This window comes from Ambystoma mexicanum, chromosome 11 (assembly GCF_040938575.1).
Source record: "Ambystoma mexicanum isolate Mex_15411 chromosome 11, UKY_AmexF1_1, whole genome shotgun sequence".
NCBI lineage: Eukaryota > Metazoa > Chordata > Amphibia > Caudata > Ambystomatidae > Ambystoma > Ambystoma mexicanum.
Genome location: NC_090934.1, coordinates 1,469,346,346 through 1,469,367,643, shown reverse-complemented (window position 1 = coordinate 1,469,367,643; position 21,298 = coordinate 1,469,346,346). Strand labels below are relative to the sequence as shown.

General features: G+C 49.1%; 2 protein-coding genes across 7 annotated transcripts in view; one reads left to right on the top strand and one right to left on the bottom strand.

The window, feature by feature from the left end:
* TP53BP1 (tumor protein p53 binding protein 1) overlaps positions 1-9,313 on the top strand; it is a 429,855-nt gene extending 420,542 nt beyond the window's left edge. For all 5 annotated transcript variants that reach the window (XM_069625154.1, XM_069625150.1, XM_069625153.1 and 2 more), the window contains one exon: positions 8,927-9,313. In XM_069625154.1, coding sequence (XP_069481255.1) covers positions 8,927-9,114 — 188 coding nt within the window. In that variant the 3' untranslated portion in view covers positions 9,115-9,313. The remainder of the gene's footprint in view (positions 1-8,926) is intronic.
* A 277-nt stretch (positions 9,314-9,590) lies between these two features.
* The window catches only part of TUBGCP4 (tubulin gamma complex component 4), a 317,619-nt gene continuing 305,911 nt past the window's right edge, over positions 9,591-21,298 (bottom strand). For both annotated transcript variants that reach the window (XM_069625149.1, XM_069625148.1), the window contains one exon: positions 9,591-9,969. In XM_069625149.1, the coding sequence (XP_069481250.1) occupies positions 9,960-9,969 (10 nt within the window). In that variant the 3' untranslated portion in view covers positions 9,591-9,959. The remainder of the gene's footprint in view (positions 9,970-21,298) is intronic.

The following is a 21,298-nucleotide window of genomic DNA, read 5'->3' as shown; positions in this document are numbered from 1 at the left end:
TCTTGTTGTTGTTCAAGCAAAGGTGATTCATGGCCATCCAAGCCTGGATTGTCATATAGATTCTGTTGATGGATTGTGTGTCCTCTAGTTTCCTCACAAAGGGAAGAGGATTTGGGCGTCATCAGCATAGTTTGTGTAGGCTATGCAAAGGCCATTCAAGAGGGGTTTGGTAAATACATTGTAGAGGGTCAAGGAGACACGGGAACCTTGCGGGACACCACAAGGGATTGGAGCGGGAGGGGCACTTGCTACTTCTCAGAAGACTCTCGTATATCTACCTTCTAGGAAAGAGGCTACCCAGGTCATGGCTTCTTGGGAGAAGTTGGAGGCGGCTGTGCGATGGTGGACTAGGATTTTGTGCTCCACCAAGTCAAAGGCAGCCGATAGGTCAAGGAGCAGGTGGAGGGCTGTCTTTCCTGCGCTTCTGAACCTGTCGAGCTGATTCTTTAGGTTTAACAGTACCAATTCTGTACCATAACCTGGCCTAAAGCAGATTGCTGCTTTCCTAGAATTTGGTTCACTTCTGGAAACAGCAGAATTTGGTTGTATGATGCCCTGTCTAAGATCAAAAGGAGGAATAGGACTGTGGTGATTGGGCGGTAGCTATTTGGAATTGTGGGGTCTAGGGAATGTTTTATTTAGCAGAAGGAGGACCCACGATTCTTTCAGACTAGCAGGTACACGGTTAGACGAGAAGGAGGCATTAATGAAATTAGTGATGAAGGGGACTAGGAGGTCAGAGCAGTCTCTGATGATAGTCGCACGGCAGATGTCCCCTTTGCATCTTGATAGTTTACAGCGGTCTCTGAGGATGAAACGTCTAACATCCTCAGACATCTTTAAGTGAAAAGTCGAGGTAGGTGGGCTAGTGGCGTGGGGGTCCTCCAGGGAGGTAGGGAAGTTAACTTTGTTTAGATTTTGTTTCTGGGATATGTTCTCCTGTAGGGATTGCATTTTGGTTCTCATGGTGGACTCAAGGCTTGAACACCATAGCTCATCTTTTGAGGATTGTGAGGGGGGAGGCAGGTGTTTCCAGGTCTCGGAGAATACGGAAAGGTTCTGTATCTAGCAGGGAGACAGCCCCTGCTTTCCCTCACCGTGGTTGAATGCAAGAAGTCCAAATGTAAGAGGATTTGGACCAGGTGTGGAGCAGGTCCCATGGCAGCAGAAACGTGGCCCCTGAGTGCACCTCTACCCTGGGGAGTAGGGCTGGGGAGGCACTCTTTTGCTGCTTGCGGAAGGCCTCTGACCTCTACAGCTGGTGTCAAAGGAAGTGAAGGAACAAAGGGGACACCCCATGGCAAAGGAAGATGCCCTCTACTGGAGTGCCAGCCGAAGGGGCATGGCGGTAGCTCTGGATGCCATTAGTTTTTGAAGTTGTTCCTCCCCCTCTTAGTTAGATTGCTTTGTCAAAGAGTATGTCTAGAAGCTTTGCTAGTACATTGGGCACAAATCCAGATTTTCATTTTATCCAGAACGGCCTCCTTAGCATAGCTGCAGAGCCCATAGGGCAAGTCACACAATCCACTGTCCGCCTGGTTGGAAGACTCCTTTCCATCGTTCACCAATTTGGTTAATTTGATCCTTGTTTTGCATGTTTAGTAGCAGCCGCTTGCCTTATGTTTCTTAAGGTGTGGAAATTCCTCAAAAGCGTGCAAGAGGTATTTAACTGTCTGCAGTGCAAGGTTGCTGAATACTAAACCTTATGCCCTAGGGTGTTGAGTTCTCAACATTTTGCTCATGAGTAAAGGCATTGAATTTGTATTCACTTCAAACAGGAGGCGGGGGGGGGGGTTAGGTGTATATAGAAAGGGGGATCCTCCCACTGCAAGTTGCAGGGAAAAATAATTGGGTGTTTTTACCCACGATCAAAAGAATTCAGTGTTTTAACATAGAACCGGGTGTTCAGGTATTTACTCTCCCTGTCCAGGAGCAAGGTGGCAAAGGTTTCCGCCTTCACCCCTGCAGAGGAAGCTTGACACACCAGACACTCAGAATTGGTTGAATGGAGAGAAGTACTGAATCAGATGGAACAAAGGATGAAGTTTATTGGCCAAGTCCTTCTCGACAGCCGGAACAGAGAAAGGCTTCATCCAAACAGCCATGGTCGGGTCAGACACTGGGGAGGTAGGGGGGTATGGGTTTAAGGCATAGGCGTGTTGGGTCCAGCTGCAGGATATCCATAGGGTCATGCTCGTCTGTGGAGTTAGGGGCAGATATTGCCAGGCACACCACTGCCGACACCATGGTCTTCTGGAAGGGCGCAGTAAGAGAATCCTAAGGGGTAGCGCCTGCATTGGCAGTAGTTCAGAAGAAGCGTACAGGCTGGCCAAACCTTCATTCTGCTCGTAGACGTCTTCTTGGGAAGTCACCCATATCTTGGGTTGGTTTGTTTATTTATAGAGTGCACCTAACCCTCCGGTATCTGGGTGCTTGTACTTGAGCAAGTTTTACAGGAACAAAACAAATGGCAGATGACTTCTGATACCTATCAAGTCATAAACCGGATAGATAGAAGACACGTATACAGGTAGGGTCAAACAATCATGCCAGGCAATGGCCACATGTGCAAAGTGCGAGGGCATACACAGTTATGCATACAAGTAAGGCAATAGTCAATCGGTACAGATGAGCAGAAATGGAGCGAGTTGTAAAGTTTAGTTAGGCGAAAAGCCAAACTTTTACTTTGTTTATGAAGGACCAAAATGATGGTTCAGCTCTTAAGTGCTGTGGGCAAGGAGTTCCAAAGCTTGGCTGCTAGCTCTGGGAAGCTAGACCCACTCGATTCTTGTAATTTGTATTTGGGAATGTTGAGGCAATGTAAGCAGTTTGATCTGATAGGTCTGGTAGATTAGTTCCTGATGAATTTATCGACCAGATATTTTGGAGCCATGTTGGACAGGCATTTGTGAGCGATTACTAGTGTTCGCAGTGAGATTCTGTCTTGCACTGGAAGCCAGTGTGTGTCCCGTCTGATTGCTGATACGTTGCTGGATCGTGTTCCATTTAGGGCTGATCTGAGTGCGTTATTCTGAAGCACTTGCAGCTTTATTCTTTCTGAAGGAACTAAAGCCCAAAAGGGACAGAGTTACGCTCCTCATAGATCTGTCCAGGTTTCAGCGGGAACTCTGATCTGGAGGCTTGGGCAAGCCTAAAGCTTTCATATGCATCTTCAGAAGACTGCTCAGCACCGGGGACCTACCACACCAGAAAGTGGAGCCGCACAGTGCTGGAGCAGATGGCTCTCCATAACCAGAGGCCTGGTGTCGGGTAACAGTGTTGCCTCTGCTAGGCTGAAATGATCGAAAATGTCCAACTTGGTCTGATGCAAATTCTCACATTCTCCAAAGTGGAGGAGATGGTGGATAACGTACCTTAATCAGATCAGGTGGTGATGCCTCCGAGCCTCAAGTTGGATCCCAGGAGTGGTGGTTGGTTTTGGAGGAGGTAACACTAGAGGAATGGGACCTCCTGCACCACTCCTATTTCGGTTCCCCCTTCCCATTAACTAGTCTCCTCAGCTGGGGAAGACTGCTCCTTTAGGGCAAAAGGCTCAGATGGAGCCGTGGACTTGAGTCCATCTTCCCTACCCTTGCGAAGACTCTCGTTAGGAAAAAGCTTGCAGGTTGCTGCTTGTCCTCCCTCGGACATCAGGCGCTCTCTTTGTGCTATTGTTCTGAACCTTGGCTGACTTTTGGAGGTAAGTGAAACCTTTATGCTCCACTTACATTTCTGAGCTCATCTGTTTTGGGGGCACTTATCAGTCCTCATGGCTTTCCAGTGCAAGAGAAGGATGTTCTCCATTGTAAAGGTATTCTTTTCCTGCACACATCACCTTCAGTGAAGTGTGGTAGTGCATCCCTGTAAGTTTTTTATCTTTTTTTTGTGGTTGCATGATGTGTCCAGGATGGGCTGTTGGCAGCAGATATTTGTATAGTCTTGTGCACTTCTGCATTAAATTTCCAATGCCAAACAGAGTACCAAATACTCTAAAATGGCTGTGCAACAGAATTTTGCCTGTTCTTTGGCCATCTTGTCTTTTGACCCTCTTCATGCCCTGGAGTGGCCGAATATTCCATGCATGGTAAGTCCTTTTCCGGGGAAAGGCCCAGCTTTTGTGGTCAAAGTGGTGGTCTGTGTATGTGGCTGCCTCAGTCTGCACACAGTCCACATGTGCTGAGCAGGTGCAGTTAATAATGGCTGTCCAGGACTGGACAACCCCTGCCAGTTTGAATGGAGCAAATCGTTGGCATTGGTGGTCTGGGGCAAAACTAACCAAGATCCTGTATGAAAGGACTCCTCTTGCAGTCACATTTCAGATGATCTTTGAAGCCAAGACCCCTTATCAAGGAGAGCAGATTGCTGAAGTCCCAGAACTCGTCATTGGAAGATTGCCAGCAGCCCTTTCTTCACTTGCCTGGCGGAGCACTGGCTCTCTGCCGATCTCACGAAGACCATAAGACCTTAATCAGTGCTTGCTGGGAACATCCTTGGGACTCTGCAGAACCTCAGCTCATAGAAAAAGAAGCATTTTCGTGAAGTTGCAGTTCTCCACCATGAAGAGGGGCCCTTCAGGAACAACTTCTTAGTCCTTGCCACGAGAATAGTCTTCTGCCATTTTGTTAAAGTGGCTATAGCTGCTCGCCACCTCTGTCTCCTCTTAGAGTCCCCTGAAGTCGAAGTGGTGGTCCCAAAGTCTGTGTGTCCCGAGTGTCCAGATTCTGGTACATCGGTGCACAGAACTGAAAACTAGTCAGACACAGGAACTCAATGCCTGATTAGACCTCAGCACCCGGGACACCTAGGCTTCCTCTAATAGAACCAACACAAATTCAGGAGGCCCAGCAATTTCAGTAACTTCTACTGTGGTTCCAGAATTAATTGTAGTACATGGGGTGAGTAACCAGACCCGTTTTTACCCCCCCCCCCTCTCCCGCCCCCTGTCTCCATAGGGTTGTAAGGGTGTAATGTCCTAGCCCTACCTCCTTTGCCTGGCCTTGAACAGTGGTTTTGTGCCCTGGGTCTCCCCAAAGGTGTTTGAATTGGGAAAGGGTTGTTTAGAGACTTTCTTGTTTTTAATGAACTTTGAAACAACTACTTGTTGATTTAAGCCCACACTTGTTCAACTACTTGGAGGCTCCTCACCTCCCGAAAAGGCTTTTCTTGGGACATGCGACTCAGGAGGTTCTAGGTGATTCCATTCAATTTTTCATCATGGGAGAATTCATACATTTTTCTTTTTTAGTAGGACATTTTACTGCAAATGTATGTGGGGGGGAGACCCCCCGAAGCCACTCCACCTCCCGCCACATAATGAAATCCTACAATGGAATCTTCCGATCCCGACACTAGGCCCTTCCTTTACTAGCTAGGGAGGGACTTTTAAAGACTGATGCCAGGACGGCAAGCAAGTGTCAGTCTATGACTCGGGCAGAGATACTAATAGTGAAATAAACACCAGAGAGTACGGAAATATATCCACAATAAACAGGAGCTATTACTGACCCTGGCCAAGAAGGGACACGCTCCATGTGGTGGATACTCCATAAAAAGAGCACAATTCTCATTCCTGCGCGAGCTTGTAGTGTGTCTGAAGAGGATGGGTCAACCTCTTCAAGAATACCTTTAGTGGGATTGGCGAAAGGGCTGGAGAAAACCTAGAAATGGTGATCAATAACCCAGGCCGCTGGGTGGGGTGACAAATATGATTCTTACAAATAATGCTCCTTTGTGGGCTGACATTTCGTGCAGTTTATTTGAGCAAATAGCAAGGAGTTCATGGCCAAACTCTACTTTGATCCCCATTTACAAAATTGGTGATGGCCCATCTCCCTATTGGACACGTCATCTAAGGTCTTTGCCACAATGGTACGGAGAGGCTGGCCGGAATCTTCTAACCTTTTTCATCCATTACAAACAAGGTTTAGGAGGGGAGTAGGTACTGTGCAGAGTGCTATGACTGTACATGCTTGTATTTCAGAAGTCGGTGGCTGCTCAGTGAAAAATGTATATGTAGCTGCCATCGACTTATCGGCCGTGTTTGATCATCTGGACCTTTGTCTGCTTTGGAAGAAGCTAGAAGGGGCATAGATTTGGGCCTTTTAAAAATGATCCAGATGCTACATACAAGAAACTTAAAGGAGGTTAGGCTCAATGTCGAAGGTGAACTCTCTAGGGGAATTGTGGTAAATAAGGGTGTTTGACAAGGGTGTGTCATTGCGCCAACCCTTATTAAGTTGTATCTTGCTGATCTGTGGGAGGTATCCAGGGATTGGGATGGTTATGCCCCATGTTACTAGGATGCATTGCATACTCAGACAATCTACTTCTCGTGGACTACACTCCCGCAGGACTGCAGCAGTGTTTTTGACTGGCCTAATGAATGATCCGTCACAGAACCACTTGACAATAAATCCTATGTCATGACATGTAGTAAAGCGGTTAAGCTATATATGGAAGATCAACAATACAGTGGTTGAGAAAGTGGATTGTATCCGCTACTTGGGTTTTTCTGTTTCCTAGAAACGAAAAACACAGGAAAGTAAAATGGAAGAGAAAGTGGGTGCATGTCTTTCATTATTAAAATGTGTTGAACGTAGACTGTGTGCCTGCTCTCTCCTACCCTTAATCGAGTTCTACAGGGCCAAGATCTCTGCAACCATTCTGTATGGTTGTGAACTAATGAATGTTAGGCATAGGAAGTTCTTTAACTTTCTGGAAGGCAGGATTTTGAAACTAGTACTGGGCCGCCCACCCTCAGTTCCTGCGAGTGTGATTAGACTGGAGCTGGGATTAGTATCCTGGAGGACAGTTTAGGAAGCAGTCTTTCTTTTCTTTTTTTGTTTTAAATGACAAAAGCTGAGAAACCAGATATTGACTTCTACCCGACTGCCATGATGGAAAAGGAAACTGATTCATTCATAGCCAGATTCAAGAAAAGTGTGAGCAGTTAATCAGTTTGTTAGAAGTGAACAGTTCAGAATCTGAAGACATATTAAAAAAGAAGGTTAAAAGGTGGGACGGTTCAGCTGATGTCCAAATCAAGAGACTGGTACCTACATTTTAGGCTTAACTGTGTACCCATGATTTAGGTTACTGGAGCCAAAACTGGGTATCCCCACTGAATTACGCTCTTGTAGATTGTGGCAATAAGACCCGAGGCGGTGGGCCAATACCGCCCCAGGTAATGCCCCCTGTAGTTACAGGCCAGAGCGTAGAGGCTTGGAGCGGGGATGGCCCCGCTCCGAGTCTCCACACGGCTGGAGGTTTCCATCGTCCCCTGTCGGAGATCGCAGGATAGAAGTTAAGTCGGGTGGGGTGGGAAGGGCGTTGAAAAAAAAAAAAAAATTCTTACCCGAGTCCCCGGCGGAAGACGAAGGAAGCCTCCAGCCATGGGGAGGCTCGGAGCGGGGATTGCCCTGTTTTGAGCCTCCTCATTGGCTGAGGGGCTGCTACGCCCCTCGCCGGGAACAGAGTAGCCGGCACGCACAGCGTAAAAGGGAATACTGTGTGGTATGGCTCGCAAATGAGCCAATCACCACGCAGTATTCCCGTTGTGCCGCGCATGCCGGGTGCTAATGTGTGGTAAGGCATTTGAGTCTGACTGTCCTGTCGGTCTTTGTTGAATTTGAGGCTTTTAACTTTCGAACCTTTCATTAACTCACCCTCTGAGAATATTCTGTACATTTATGGCACAGACTTATGACAACTGCTCTAGTTAAATTCTTGGTGAACGTATTTGACAGAATTGAGGAGATGATGAGCGGATTCAAAGTAGATTTAGAGCTGATATCATAAATTAATACAGATCTGAGTATTACTTGGATGAAATGTTTTAATTTCAGTGTGTTTTCTTCTACATTGGGCTGTCCATGTAATAGCGTATATTGATGAAACGGCTAAAATGACCAGTTGATTGCTTTAGAGAGGAGCCGTTTCCTTACAGTTTTCTTCTTTCCCTTTTTCTTAAAGTATTTTTATTCTTTTCAATGTGGTTTTTAATGCGACTGTGTAAAAGTACTTGACACAATAATTTAAAAAAAGAAAAAAGAATTCTACCTTATTCCTCGCGTTTTGTATGGTGCTAATTAACAGGGTTATTTTCAACCTATTAGCTCTCAAAGTCTTGATTTCTTACCTGGCTGCATGCCCATCGCTTGCTTTATTACACCACAGTACCGGGATCTAAGTGAAGGGTTAGTCCTCTTAGTAGTGCACACCAAGGTGAATGTGTATACGTTATGTTTTATCAATGAAAAATCACAGGTAGGTAATGCACTAAGAGTTATCTAAGGTCTAAAGAAACAGCTAACTTGTATTATTGAGAGTGCTCTGCGTGTGCTTAACTGAGCCCTTCAGCACTCTCGCGACCCAGATGCATTTTGGCTCCACATTAGTGTTTGTCCCTATTCCTCCGAACAGGGTGGCCTCTCAGAATCTGTCAACCATCCCTTTTAGCAATCTTCAAGATATGCTCCGTCACTGTCTGAGGTTGCATATACTGGTCAGTATCTGGATCCAAGTACCATGCACTGCACCTGGCGTGTTCAACAGACATGGGCTTCTCCCAATCCTTGCAGTGTTTGAAGCCAGAGATCGCTGGGGGAACATGACCCAGTCAAAACTTCTCCGGAAGCGGTATAATGTGTCCCAAGAGCAGGTTTCTGTGCATGCAAAAAATAAAAAGATCAATTAGGTCACTGGGCACAACTGGCTCCATATATACCACCCTTGACTTTGCATCCGTAGTCCTGTGTCAACGAAGGGTGTCCAGTTAATTATCCAAAAAGGAGACTAGGTGAAGAGGGCAATATCGTGTCAAAATGTACAGTGCAAAACTATTTTACGGAACAGTAGTGCAAGTGGATTCTTTTGTCATTTTTCAGATTCCAAGAGCAGCCAGTAATTCTTTGTCTTTCATTTTAAGACGTTGCTTTGGGCGTGTTTGATGTGCTGGTCACGGATCGGTCATGCCCGGCCTCCATCCTGACGTGCGCAGAGGCCTTGCAGCTGTCGGTGGTGTCGCAAGAGTGGGTCATCCAGAGTCTGATCGCTGGACAAAGAGTTGGTTACAACAAGCACCCAAAATACAAACACGACTATGTTTCAAGTTAAAGATTGTCCACCCCCTCGACCGCCCTCAAAACTTGTTTACTCTGTCCCCGACCCCTGCTGTTTTAAGTCTTGTGCATATTCTGTGTTTTAAAGAGGTTTTAGAGCATTTTAAATGTCTGTGTTTGTTACTGGACTGCATGGATAATGTAAATAGTTTTATTTGCTGGAATTTTATGAATAAAATAAATGGTGAACCTTTCCTTGTGTATTGCCCTATTATTCCCGTTCTTGTTAGGAAACATTCATATTTTATTTGATGTAAGTGGTGTTTAAGATTTCCAGAAAGGTTGCTAATGTTAATTTGTTCGTATCTGGAATTATCTTTGTTAAAGCAAAGACCAGGATTCCAACTAGCTGGTTATTTGTTTGCACATACTTGAGTAGGGTAGTTCCCTCGCCATCTATACATTAGAATACAAATCATTGCATATCCTATTGTAATATAAACTTCAAAGACAGCAAGTCACACAAGTTCCTTCAAGAATTATACATTGTTTATTTAGCATTACACTTTACATAAGCAAATGTCACATCTTATAAATACTTTCAACACTTCCTCACCCGCCCGGCAAAAACATGTATTTCCCCGAAATCCCCTGTAGAATTCTGCTACATAAGATGTTTTTAATCCCTAAAAATACTGTATATGATGGTATTGTTGCAGAAAAGGATTTCCAGTAGAACAGTTCTATTAGCAGTAAAGGTTATTGGAAACAATGCATTAAACTTGTTTAGAGGTTGCACTTTACAACACGCGTTAACAGATGCAATATTCTCACATCGTTGACCAAAATCTATGTTCTTCCTTCAGCCACTTTTCTGCTTGAGGACTCATCAGCTTTCCCCTACATAAAGCTCAGAAAGAGAATAAAAGGAGTTAGCAGCCATCTTATGTATGTGCAAATAGCTTCCAATCAAGAAAGAATGTAAATGTAAATAACATGGCTCGCTTGCATTGACCTAGCAAACTACTCTCATTTGGCGATAAGGTTGTTAAGCTGCATACACGAAGAGATCCAAAACAGCATGTACTCCAGGCATACGCTCTGCTGTTATACTGCCCTCCAGTGGCAGGAATGCCAGATCCTTTGTAAAGAGCTATGAAACAAATCCCAGCAATACGCCTGCCCTGAACAGATGGTGTTTGCAATACATCACATTCTCTCACACTCGTTTGTTTATTTATAATGCACACCACACCCCAGGGTATGGGGGCGCTGGAGACACTTGGATACAAGAATACTTTCAGCTTAAGGTTACATATGTTAACAGGTATAAAGCAGATCCCAAGTAGGTGACAAGTGTTTGGGGATCTGTAGGTCGGATATATACATAAGAGAACACAAAGCAGGATTACATAATTTCCAGTGTTAATATACAATTTAAATAGAAATGTGCAGAAGTTATATACAGTCTGATCTGTGGAGAGATGTGGTACAAGCAGTGTAGGGTTAGGCGCTAAGGCTGGTAGGATAGTAGTAATTATCTCTAATCCATTTGGTAGTGTTGTATCTGAATTTAAGGAAGGTTTGATCCGCCCTGAGGTGAGGAGTTCCATAGCTGTAATGCTTTGACCGGGAAGCTACTCCCTCCAGCTTTTGTTAGTTTGAATCTAGGTACGATTAGGCAATCTGAATTGGCAGACCTGGTGGGTCGGCTAGTTAGTTTTCTGTTGATTCTTTCCATGAGGTAATGGGAGCCGCAATGTTAAGGCATTTCTTCTGTCTCCTTACTTCTGAGATATCTCTTTTGGCAATGCCCTGAGCCGATCTTAAGGCATTATTCTGGGGAATGTGGATCTTGTTGATGGTATGCTTACTGGCACCCAAGTATAGGGAGTTGCACTAGTCCAGTTTGGACAGGATTAGGGCACGGGCCAGTGTGATACAGCTGATCGTGGATAGAAAGGGTTTGCCAGCCCTAATTAATTTGCAGGTATAAGCAGAGGCCGAAGCCATGGCATTGACCTGTTTGTCGAAGGTAACGGTGGAGTCAAGGTAGAAGCCTAGAGTTTTAACCTCTTTAGCTACCTTAATGAGGTTACCGTCGATGTTGATAGAAGTATATTTAGGTCAGAGTTTAAGGTTGCCTGTAGTCCCCAGAATGAGGAGCTCTGTTTTGTCATTCAAGCATAGACCATGGGCTGCCATCCATGCTTGGATGTTGAGGTAGATTTTATTTACTAAGGCCACATCCTTGTCATAATCCCCGGTAAGCGTCTCACGATCTGGGTATCATCTGCATAATTAGTGTAGGTGACACCCAGATGGTCCAGATTATCGAATAGGGTCTTAGTAAATATGTTGTACAGTGTGGGTGAGACGCAGGAGCCCTGCGGCACACCACATATGATGGGAATGGAGTCTGTCGCCACAAATGGTGAGAAGACCATTACTATGGAGATAGTCCCGTTACTCAAGAAGGATTGGATCCAGACGACAGCATCTTGTGCGAAGTGGCCGGCTGAGTCGAGGTGGTTGCACAGTATTTTATGGTCTACCAAATTGAAGGCCGCTGAGAGCTCAAGGAGGAGTAACAGGGCAGTGCTCCCCTTATCCTTAAGCTCCTCAATCGGGGTTTGAAATCGATTAGCGCCATTTCAGTTCCATGTTGGGGTCTAAAGTCAGATTGGCGGAGTCCCAGGAGCTGATTGGACTCTAAGTAATCCTGAATCTGGAGATAGGCCACCTGGTCTAGAATTTTGGGTGAAAATAGAACAGTTGTAATGGGCCTATAATTCGTGGGAATGGATGGGTCCAGTGATTGTTTTTTAAGGCGAGGAAGGACCCAAGACTCCTTTAGATTGCTGGGGATAGTACCCGATGCAAAGGAGGCAATGACTAACTTAGTTATGAATGGTAAAAGGTCTCTTGCAGCATCTTTTATATTTTGGGCTGGGCACTTGTCTCCCTGGCAGTTTGAGGCTTTTAATGGAGGATGATTTTTTTCACCTCGAGGATTGAGAAACTGAAGCAGTGTGACGGTTCAGTGGGGTCTGTTGGGGTGCTGGCAGATATGTCTGAGTTAGGTAAGTGTGCTTTTTTTCAGCCATCTTGTTTGAGACGGCTGATTTTGTTAGATAAGGCATCCTGAATATTCGAGCACCACAGTTTGCCCTTCAGACAGTTGTCTGTTGGTGGAATGGGGCTTCCAATTCTTTTAGGATTACAGAAAGTTCCTTTGTACTAGAGTTTGCTTGAAGAATCCTATTGTTGTACGTATTCTGTTTGGTGAGTATTATTTATTTCTTATATAATGCTGAAATATTGGACAGGTTGGTTTTATTTTCATCGTTAAGTAGGTGTCCCCAGGTAGCTTCACACTTTCTTTTTTCTGCTCTCAAGGTTTTGAGGTGCGGGGTAAACCAGGAGTTCAAGTGAGCTCTAGGTTTGCTTTTCCTCATTTCTAATCGGGCAGTCATGTCTAGGACTTTAGTCATAGTGTTCTTATATTCGTTAACTAGTATCAGGCAAAGAGTTAAGGATGGGTACTATAAGTGGTATGAGTGTCTGCCCTAATGTTCTTTTTATTCCTAGTAAGGGTAGGTGGGGCAACTAGGTTGTTATTAGAAATGAAACTTAACTGCAAGATAAAAGGAGAGAAGGTAATGTATATAGCAAAAACGAAGGAACAATCAACGTGCAAATCTTGTGGATTAAGATAAAACTGAATTATTCCACAGTGAGGCTGTTATCAATAACACTTCTTGAAATGTATTTCATTAGCAAAGAAGGTAGCCGACACGTGTTTCGACCGCCTGGGTCGTTGTCAAGGCAATGATCCTGAGTATATGGGAAAGTAATCTCGATGGTGAAAATGTAAGTAACCCTTTTGGTTCAATAGTAAGGTAAAATACAATGGCCAAATATGGTTGTAATCATCATCAAGAGGCTAATCCTATGTGTCAGTAATGGGGGCTCAATCCCCAATGCAGCTACAAATGGTGGCTGGATTCTGTTTGCCATTGAACCAAAAGGGTTACTTACATTTTCACCATCGAGATTACTTTCCCATATACTCAGGATCATTGCCTTGACAACGACCCAGGCGGTCGAAACACGTGTCGGCTACCTTCTTTGCTAATGAAATAAGTGTTATTGAGAACAGCCTCACTGTGGAATAATTCAGTTTATCTTAATCCACAAGATTTGCGCGTTGATTGTTCCTTCGTTTTTGCTATATACGTCCATATGCTTGGTACCACTAGGGGGCACTACATGAAGAGTACACAAAGCTGCATTTCTCCAGCATGGGGTCTGGCATGGATTCACATGCTCATGAATATTCCCCGTCGTCAGGCTGGGAATCCTCGGTAAAGAAAAAAACCAGTATCAGTTTCGTTTCTGATCTGTCTTTCGTAGTAATAACCAATCACTGGTCTCTGCGTCATACTGACCACAGCCAATGACTGCCCACTACCTAAGCACCGCCTCTGGCAGCCATCTTCAGATTTTTACCGCACGTTCATGTGTTGGGATCCTCGTGCTATTGCTCTCGAGCGTTAGTGCTATTTTTTCACGTTTTTTCTCAAAAACTTTGTTTTTTCGGTCAAAAGAGCCTCAAGCTCCACCGACTCTCCATCCGATCAACGGGGACCCGTGTCGGATTCGTCTGCGCCCCTCAAGGGTGAAGATTTCGTCGAGCTACGCTTTTGGAGGACTCCAGAAGTTTCTCAGGCCCGGACATGGCCCAGGAGAAGGGAAGCTCGACGCCCGGAAAGCTGTTCAGGATCTGCCCTGGATGCCAGCTCCAGAACGTCTTTAAGGAGGACGAACACTCCTTTTGTCTCTACTGCTTACATGAGGACAAGACGCACGTGGAGAAGGACTGTGCGTTTTGCGGCAACATGTCGGAGCGGACCATGAAGGACGGCCATCAACGTCTCGCCAACTGGCTGGAAGGGAAGAGCCCGTCAGGCGAGAAGAAGAGGAAGAAATCCGAGCGGGCTTCTAAGACCTTTGAGGATGCCCCGGCGATGGGGGTCCAACACAAGGCCAAGCACTGCGAGTCCGCTGGCACCGGGAGCGCCGAACGGTCGGGCTCTACGGGCGCCAGGCAGGACGCACCCTCCCCGGCACCTTCAGCCACGAGCCAACGCTCTGGGTCGGGTAAGAGGAAGGGCGAGCACCCGGCCAAGCTCCTGGAGAGGCCCCGGTCGAGCTCGAAGGCCCCATCGGAGGGGGAGCGAGGCAGTGCCCCCCCCCCTCAAGGATAAGGCGGTGAGCGCACCTAAGGTGGTGAAGGCCTTAATCCATCCGGCCAAGCCCTCTATCGATACTGTCGCGGCGGCCCTGGCTCAGCCTGTGGAGGCTACACCAGTGGTGGCGACCTCGGGGCTCAGAGTCTCCCTGCCACCTCGGAGGGAGTCCTCTTTTGTGCCCATCGATAGGACCCCCGTGAAATCCCCGGCGGGGAAGAAAAGGGGGGGGCAGGGCGTCGTCGTAGATTCGGCCTCAACCTCGGAGGAAGAGCTGATCGAGGTCTTAAGCCACGGCCTTGGCGTGGAAGAAGACCGGCCCGTCGGGATGGGTGCCGACGGGGCCCCTGATCGCCCGTCGGATTCCCCTTTGCCAGCGCCGCAAGACAACTCGGCGGCCATTTTGTTGGCTATACAGTCCTTATGCTCAGAGATAAGGACGAGACTACCGTTGCCGACGGAGGAACCTCTCCCGTCGGGGGATCCTGAACCGGGAGTTCCCCCGCCCAAGAAAAGAAGGATTCACCCTCCACCTCCTTTTCAGCCCTCCTCCCCGTCCACCCGAGGGGATGATACGGGGACTGACACGGCAGCGACGGGTACGGACGACGAGGTATACGACGAGGATGGCGCAAGGCCAAGAGGAAGACGGTCCTCGCGGTGCCTCTACTGGACGACATTTGGGATGAGGGCCTCGCCCTCCTCAAGAACCCTTCCACGACGCCAGCTAGAAGAGACCGGTACGAGAAGAAGTACCGGGTCCCGGACGCGGCCCCCCTGTGCCTCCAGGCGCAGCCTACCCCGGACTCCGTCGTCTCCACGGCGGCCAGGAAGAAAGCGGGGGGGGGGGTGCGGCCTCCACATCGACTTCCCCACCGGACGGCGAGGGAAGACGCTATGGGACGCAGGGTCATCTCGTCTGCAGCGACGACGATTAAAGCGGCCAACGCCTTGGCTATCGTGGCCCGCTACGACAGGGAGCTATGGTACAGACTGGCTCCCCTGCTGGACTTCCTACCGGACGACAAGAGGGCGGATGCCCTGGAGATCCTACAGGAAGGTGAGGTGGCGTCGGACCACGCCATCACTATTGCGACGGACATCGCCGACACTGGGTTTCGCCAGTTGGGCAACGGCGTGTGCCTTAGGCGGCGTGGATGGCTCAAGGCTACGGACTTCCGTCAAGATGTACAGACCAGAGTCCTGGACATGCTGTTCGATGGGAACAACCTGTTTGGGAAAACAGTGGACGATTCCCTTCAGGCCATTAAAGCGGACACTGAGACGGCCCGGGCCCTTGGGGTTCTGCAGCAACGACGGACGCCCTTTCGGAGCAGCGGAGGCAAGGGCGCCTCCAAAGGTTCCGGCGGCGGTTTCTCCACCTACCGTCAAGCGGCCCGCTCGTCATCTCAGGAGGCCTACAGAGGACGAGGCAAGTCTGGCGGACCCTGCCGTCGTCGCCAAGGAGGTCAAGGCTGCAAAGCCTCGTCGAAACAGGATTGAACCGGCCGTGGGGTCGGGCCCCCACCGAAGCACCCCGGTGGGAGGCCGGCTGGCGAGCTTAGTCAGCGTGTGGGAGTCCATCTCCACCGACCGTTGGGTGCTGGACGCCTTAGCCCGGGGCCACGCGCTCGAGTTTCAAAGAAGGTGCCCGCGCGTCCCCCCCGTGGCCAGGAAAGAGCTTCACGTCCCTCAGCTTCTCCTGGAGGTAAAGGCGATGCTCAGGAAGGGCGCCATCGAACTCGTCCCAAAGAGGCTTCGGGGCTCCGGAGTTTACTCGAGATACTTCCTCGTGAAGAAGAAGACGGGAGGATGGCGCCCCATCCTAGACCTGCGACGTCTGAACAAGTTCATCAAGGCGCAGAACTTCCGGATGGTCACCCTCCAGCACGTCCTGGGGCAGCTGGAGGAAGGAGACTTCCTGTCGTCGTTGGATTTGGAGGATGCCTACTTCCATATTCCCATCCTAAAGGGGCACCGAAAATTCCTCAGGTTTGTGGTCTAAGGGCGTCACTACCAGTTCAAAGCCCTCCCCTTCGGACTACGGTCGGCACCCAGGGTATTCACCAAGTGCCTTGCACCGGTGGCGGCGCAGCTGCGCCGCGAGGGGATCCACGCCTACCCCTACCTGGACGACTGGCTCATCCGAGCCAAGACGAGGGAGCTCGCCGTGGAGCACACGGCAAGGACCGTCCAACTTCTGACGGACCTGGGATTCTCCGTGAACTACGCCAAGTCCCACCTGGTACCCGCGCAAAACGCACTGTTTCTGGGAGCGAAGCTCGACACAGTGTCCCTTCTGGCCTCCCCGTCGGAGGAAAGGACCAGGTCCATCCTGGGCAAGGTACAGCGGATGTTGGTTTCCGACGCGGCCAAGGTGAGGTCCATCAAGTCCCTCCTCGGAATGATGTCTTCTTGCATCTACCTCATTCCCATGTGCAGGCTCTGGATGCGCCCGTTGCAGGAGTTCCTGGACGCGCGCTGGATCCAAACGACGGGCGGCTTCGAGGAGAGGAGCACACTCGACGAGAGTTTCCGCCGAGCGGTCCGGTGGTGGGGCAACCGCGCGCATCTGACGGCGGGCATGGACTTCCAGACCCCAGACCACCAGGAGACAGTGACCACGGATGCCTCCCTGGAAGGGTGGGGAGCGCACACCGAAAACCTGCACGCGAGAGGCCTTTGGCTCCCGACGGAGAAGTCCCTCCATATCAACGTCCTGGAGCTCCGTGCAGTGTTCTGGGCCCTCGGGTCCTTCCTTCCGTCCCTCAAGGGCAAGGTGGTGAGGATCTTCACCGACAACACCACCACCATGTTTTACATCAGGAAACAGGGCGGAACCAGGTCCCCAGCGCTGTCCAAGGAGGCGCAGGACCTGTGGCATTGGACCGTCGCCCAAAGGATGTTTCTGGTGCCGTTTCATCTGGCAGGGATAAAAAACACCATCGCCGACTCACCCAGCAGGGAGCTGCGCTCGTGCCACGAGTGGGAACTACGGCAGGATCTAGTGGATCGCCTCTTCCGACGGTGGGGCACACCCCAGATCGACCTGTTCGCGACGGCGACGAACTCCAAGTGCCGGAGGTTCGCCAGCAGGTTTCCCCAGGCGAGGAGCATGGGCGATGCTTTCTCGTTCCCCTGGGAGGGCCTGTTGCTCTACGCGTTCCCTCCTTTGCCACTGCTAATCCGGCTCGTCAACCAGCTCAAGAGGTCACGGTGCAGGATGATCCTCGTCGCACCTGCGTGGCCGAGGCAGATATGGTTCCCGGACCTTCTGCACTTGTCAGCGTCCCCGCCAATCAAGCTGCCGGTGGACGCGGATCTACTCTCCAGGGAAGGAGGCGCCATCCTCCACCACGACCCGAAATCGCTGAACTTGCAGGCCTGGCTCCTGCAGCGCTAGAGTTTGGAGGATACGACATACCGGCCGACTGCAGAGAGGTTCTTGCAAAGGCCAGGGCGTCCTCGACTCTTAAATGCTACGGACACAAATGGAAGAGGTTCTCTGTCTGGTGCCACGCACAGAAGATTAACCCTCTACGGATTACGGCTCCCCAGGTACTGCCATACCTGCTGACGCTGGCCAAAGCTGGACTGGCACACGCGTCCATCAAGATTCATCTTGCTGCGATCTCCCGATACACCAGAACCACGGGACGGACGTCCTTGTGGTCTCATCGTCTGGTGAAAGAGTTCATGAAGGGACTGTTCAGATCGTTCCCACCGGTGAAGGCTCCGGCCCCGGCGTGGGAGCTCAACGTGGTGCTGACCAAGCTCATGGGACCTCCGTTCGAGCCTCTGCACTCGGCCCCGTTGAAGTTTCTGTCGTGGAAAACAGCGTTTCTTGTGGCCATCACCTCCGCACGACGGGTGGGAGAGATCCAGGCCCTTTCCTGCAAGGCCCCGTACTTGACTTTTCACGACACGAGGGTAGTGCTCAGGACGCACCCCTCCTTCATGCCCAAGGTACCGTCGGACTTCCATCTCAACGAACCCTTGGTGTTGCCTGTGTTCTTCCCGTCGCCGGCTGAGAGGACTTTGCACTCGCTGGATGTGGCTAGAGCGCTGAAGTTCTACGTGGACCGCACAAAGTGTTTTCGGAAGACGTCACAACTCTTTGTGAACTTTGGACCTGTCAATCAGGGGAAGGCTCTCTCGAAGGCTTCCATTTCCAGATGGCTCTCCGGCTGTACCATGTACTGTCATCTGTTGGCAAACCGACCGCTGCCTGGCCGTCCGAGAGCCCATTCCACCAGAGCGATCGCAGCTACCACGGCGTTCCTTTCTGGTGTGCCCCTGTTGGACATATGCAGGGCTGCTACGTGGAGGTCGACGCACACCTTCACGAAATTCTACTGCGTCGATCGGGATTCCAGGGAGGAGTCCAGGGTCGGCCAAGCAGTGCTGCGCAACCTGTTCGCCTGAGGTGAGCCTGGTGAGGAGGTAAGATGCTTAATGTTGAGTTGATGTACTGCTTAATGTTGAGCCTTTGCCACCTCCCGTGGTTGTGCATGTGTGTACTGCTATGTATTCTTTATTCATGAGCATGTGAATCCATGCCAGACCCCATGCTGGAGAAGGAACAAGTTACTTACCTGTAACTGTTGTTCTCCAGCATGGGTCTGGCGTGGATTCACATGCGAACCCTCCCGCCTACCCCTCTGCGGCTCTTCACTTGGTCATACTGCCACTTCACGTGCTTCCAAATCTGAAGATGGCTGCCAGAGGCGGTGCTTAGGTAGAGGGCAGTCATTGGCTGTGGTGAGTATGACGCAGAGACCAGTGATTGGTTATTACTACGAAAGACAGATCAGAAACGAAACTGATACTGGTTTTTTCTTTACCGAGGATTCCCAGTCTGACGACGGGGAATATTCATGAGCATGTGAATCCATGCCAGACCCATGCTGGAGAACAACAGTTACAGGTAAGTAACTTGTTCCTTCTGATACTAATAGTTACATTTTTGTGCAGGTACTTACTAGCGCACTATCTGCAACAACGGCCCCTGGGCCACACATATAGTGAGAGAAGGTAAGGGTCTTTCCAAAATGGGGGGGGGGTTATAGGAGGTGATAGAAGTTTCACAGTTCAGGTCAGCCAGCCAATCTACAATTCTACCTTTTTATTGTGTGTGGGGTCAGGGTCACTCTTTGGGTGAAAGCCAATTCAGTGAGCATGTTGGATAATACTGTAGCTTGCTTATCACTAGGGTCGTTGAAGCCCAAATTGAGGTCCCCCAATAACAATATTTGAGAAGTGGTTTTCATGTTGTCCGATAAGATTATGGCTATATCCTCCTCGAATGCTCCAATGGGGCCTGGAGGTCTATAGATGAGATGGATACTAAGCGTTTGGGAGTCTGATATGGGGAGTTTAGCAGTAAGTGATTCGCACAATTTGATGTCTAATGAAGGGGCTAGTCTCATAGCTAGGTTGGATTTAGCAATGAGAGCTATTCCTCTGCCTCTAGAGTCGAGCAGATAAGGTATAATTGCCCGGGACTGCGAGCAGGAGGGCAGGGCCTGCTGCTGGGTGAAGCCAGGACTTATGGCTAGGAAGTCTTAGTCTTCCGCACAGATTAAATCGGCAACCTCAGTAGCGTGAGCCACCAAAGATCTGACATTGATTAAAGCGCCCTTCATGTCGGGGACATTAACGCTAGGCACCTGGTTGAGAGGTTTGCCCTGGTTAATGCTAGGCACCTGGTTGAGAGGTTTGTTCTGGCTAGTTACTCTTACAGATAGCGAGTTAGAGGGTTGGCTCAATAGATGTTTATTGTGGGTAAGATCAACTGTCTTTGGCGAGGGTGGGGTACTTAGGTCTTTGTTTTTATTCTTGGCAGTGTGTTTGTAAGATGGTAAGTCTCTTAGAGGTTATCGGAGAGTATAGGTTCTGATTAGCAGTTCATAGAGTCTGGACAATCTCGAGCGAAGTCTGATGTTTCGTGATAGCGGGGGGCACGGTAGGTTAGTTTTAATTAAGTTGTGGTTGGGACTGTGACACTTGCGTGGTCAATGGTCAAGAGTGCCGACATAGTTGTGGTTGGGTTTGTAAGTAGTGTCTGCCGTGGTCTCAATGGGATAGCAGATGGGCATACTGTACTGGGAGTTTAATTTCAGCTGGGATAGTGGGGAGGTGGGGGCGTGATATCCATAGTACGTGCATTAGTACTTCCCAGCGTAAGGTCTGGCACCGTTATGTGATTGCGTTCAGCGGTGCTAGTCATTTGTCCTAGTACCAGTAGGATTCATAAGTGAGGTTGGATGGAGGTACTGAGTACATAATGCACTGAGAGTACCTATGTGAGGTATTAATCAGGACAGAAGTTATGGTTATCTCCAACCAAAGGAGTTTGGGCACCCAATGTGAATTAGGGCATGTAGAGCAATTAAACGCATCAGTAGCACGGCACTAATACAGTTTCGACGTGCAATTAAAAGGAGAGGCCCGTCGTGTGGGGTAGAGGCCATAGTCTGGAGGGAGGCACGTAATGCAGTTTAAACCCACCGTGCAAAAATAAGGCACTTAATGCAATTTGAACACAGCAAATAGGTATGCGGCACTTATTACAGTTTCAACGCACAATTGGAAAGAATGGGGAGGGTGGTGTCATGTACACATCTAAGAGGATGGGCATATAGTGTTGTGCGGTGACATAGATAGGAAGTGAGGGGCACGGTGCAGTTTAATCGCGCCTTACAGGAAGGAGGGCATCCTGGGACATATGCTGTATACAAGTCTGTAACTCACAAGACAAAGTTTGGCGTAAGTACAAGTGTCCATACAATGCAGGCACTGTGTAGTATAATGCACTGGATACAGTAGAGGTAGTTCAGTTCTGGCAAAGAGCTTTAGGTGACAGGAGCGCGAGGCTCACTGACAGCGGTAGAAACCAAGGGGCAAGTCAGAGTCGTACCTTGTTGTAGCCACCCTACAGGGGGTGTTGGCGCGGCATCGCGCTCCCTAGCGCTAACTGGCGTTCCC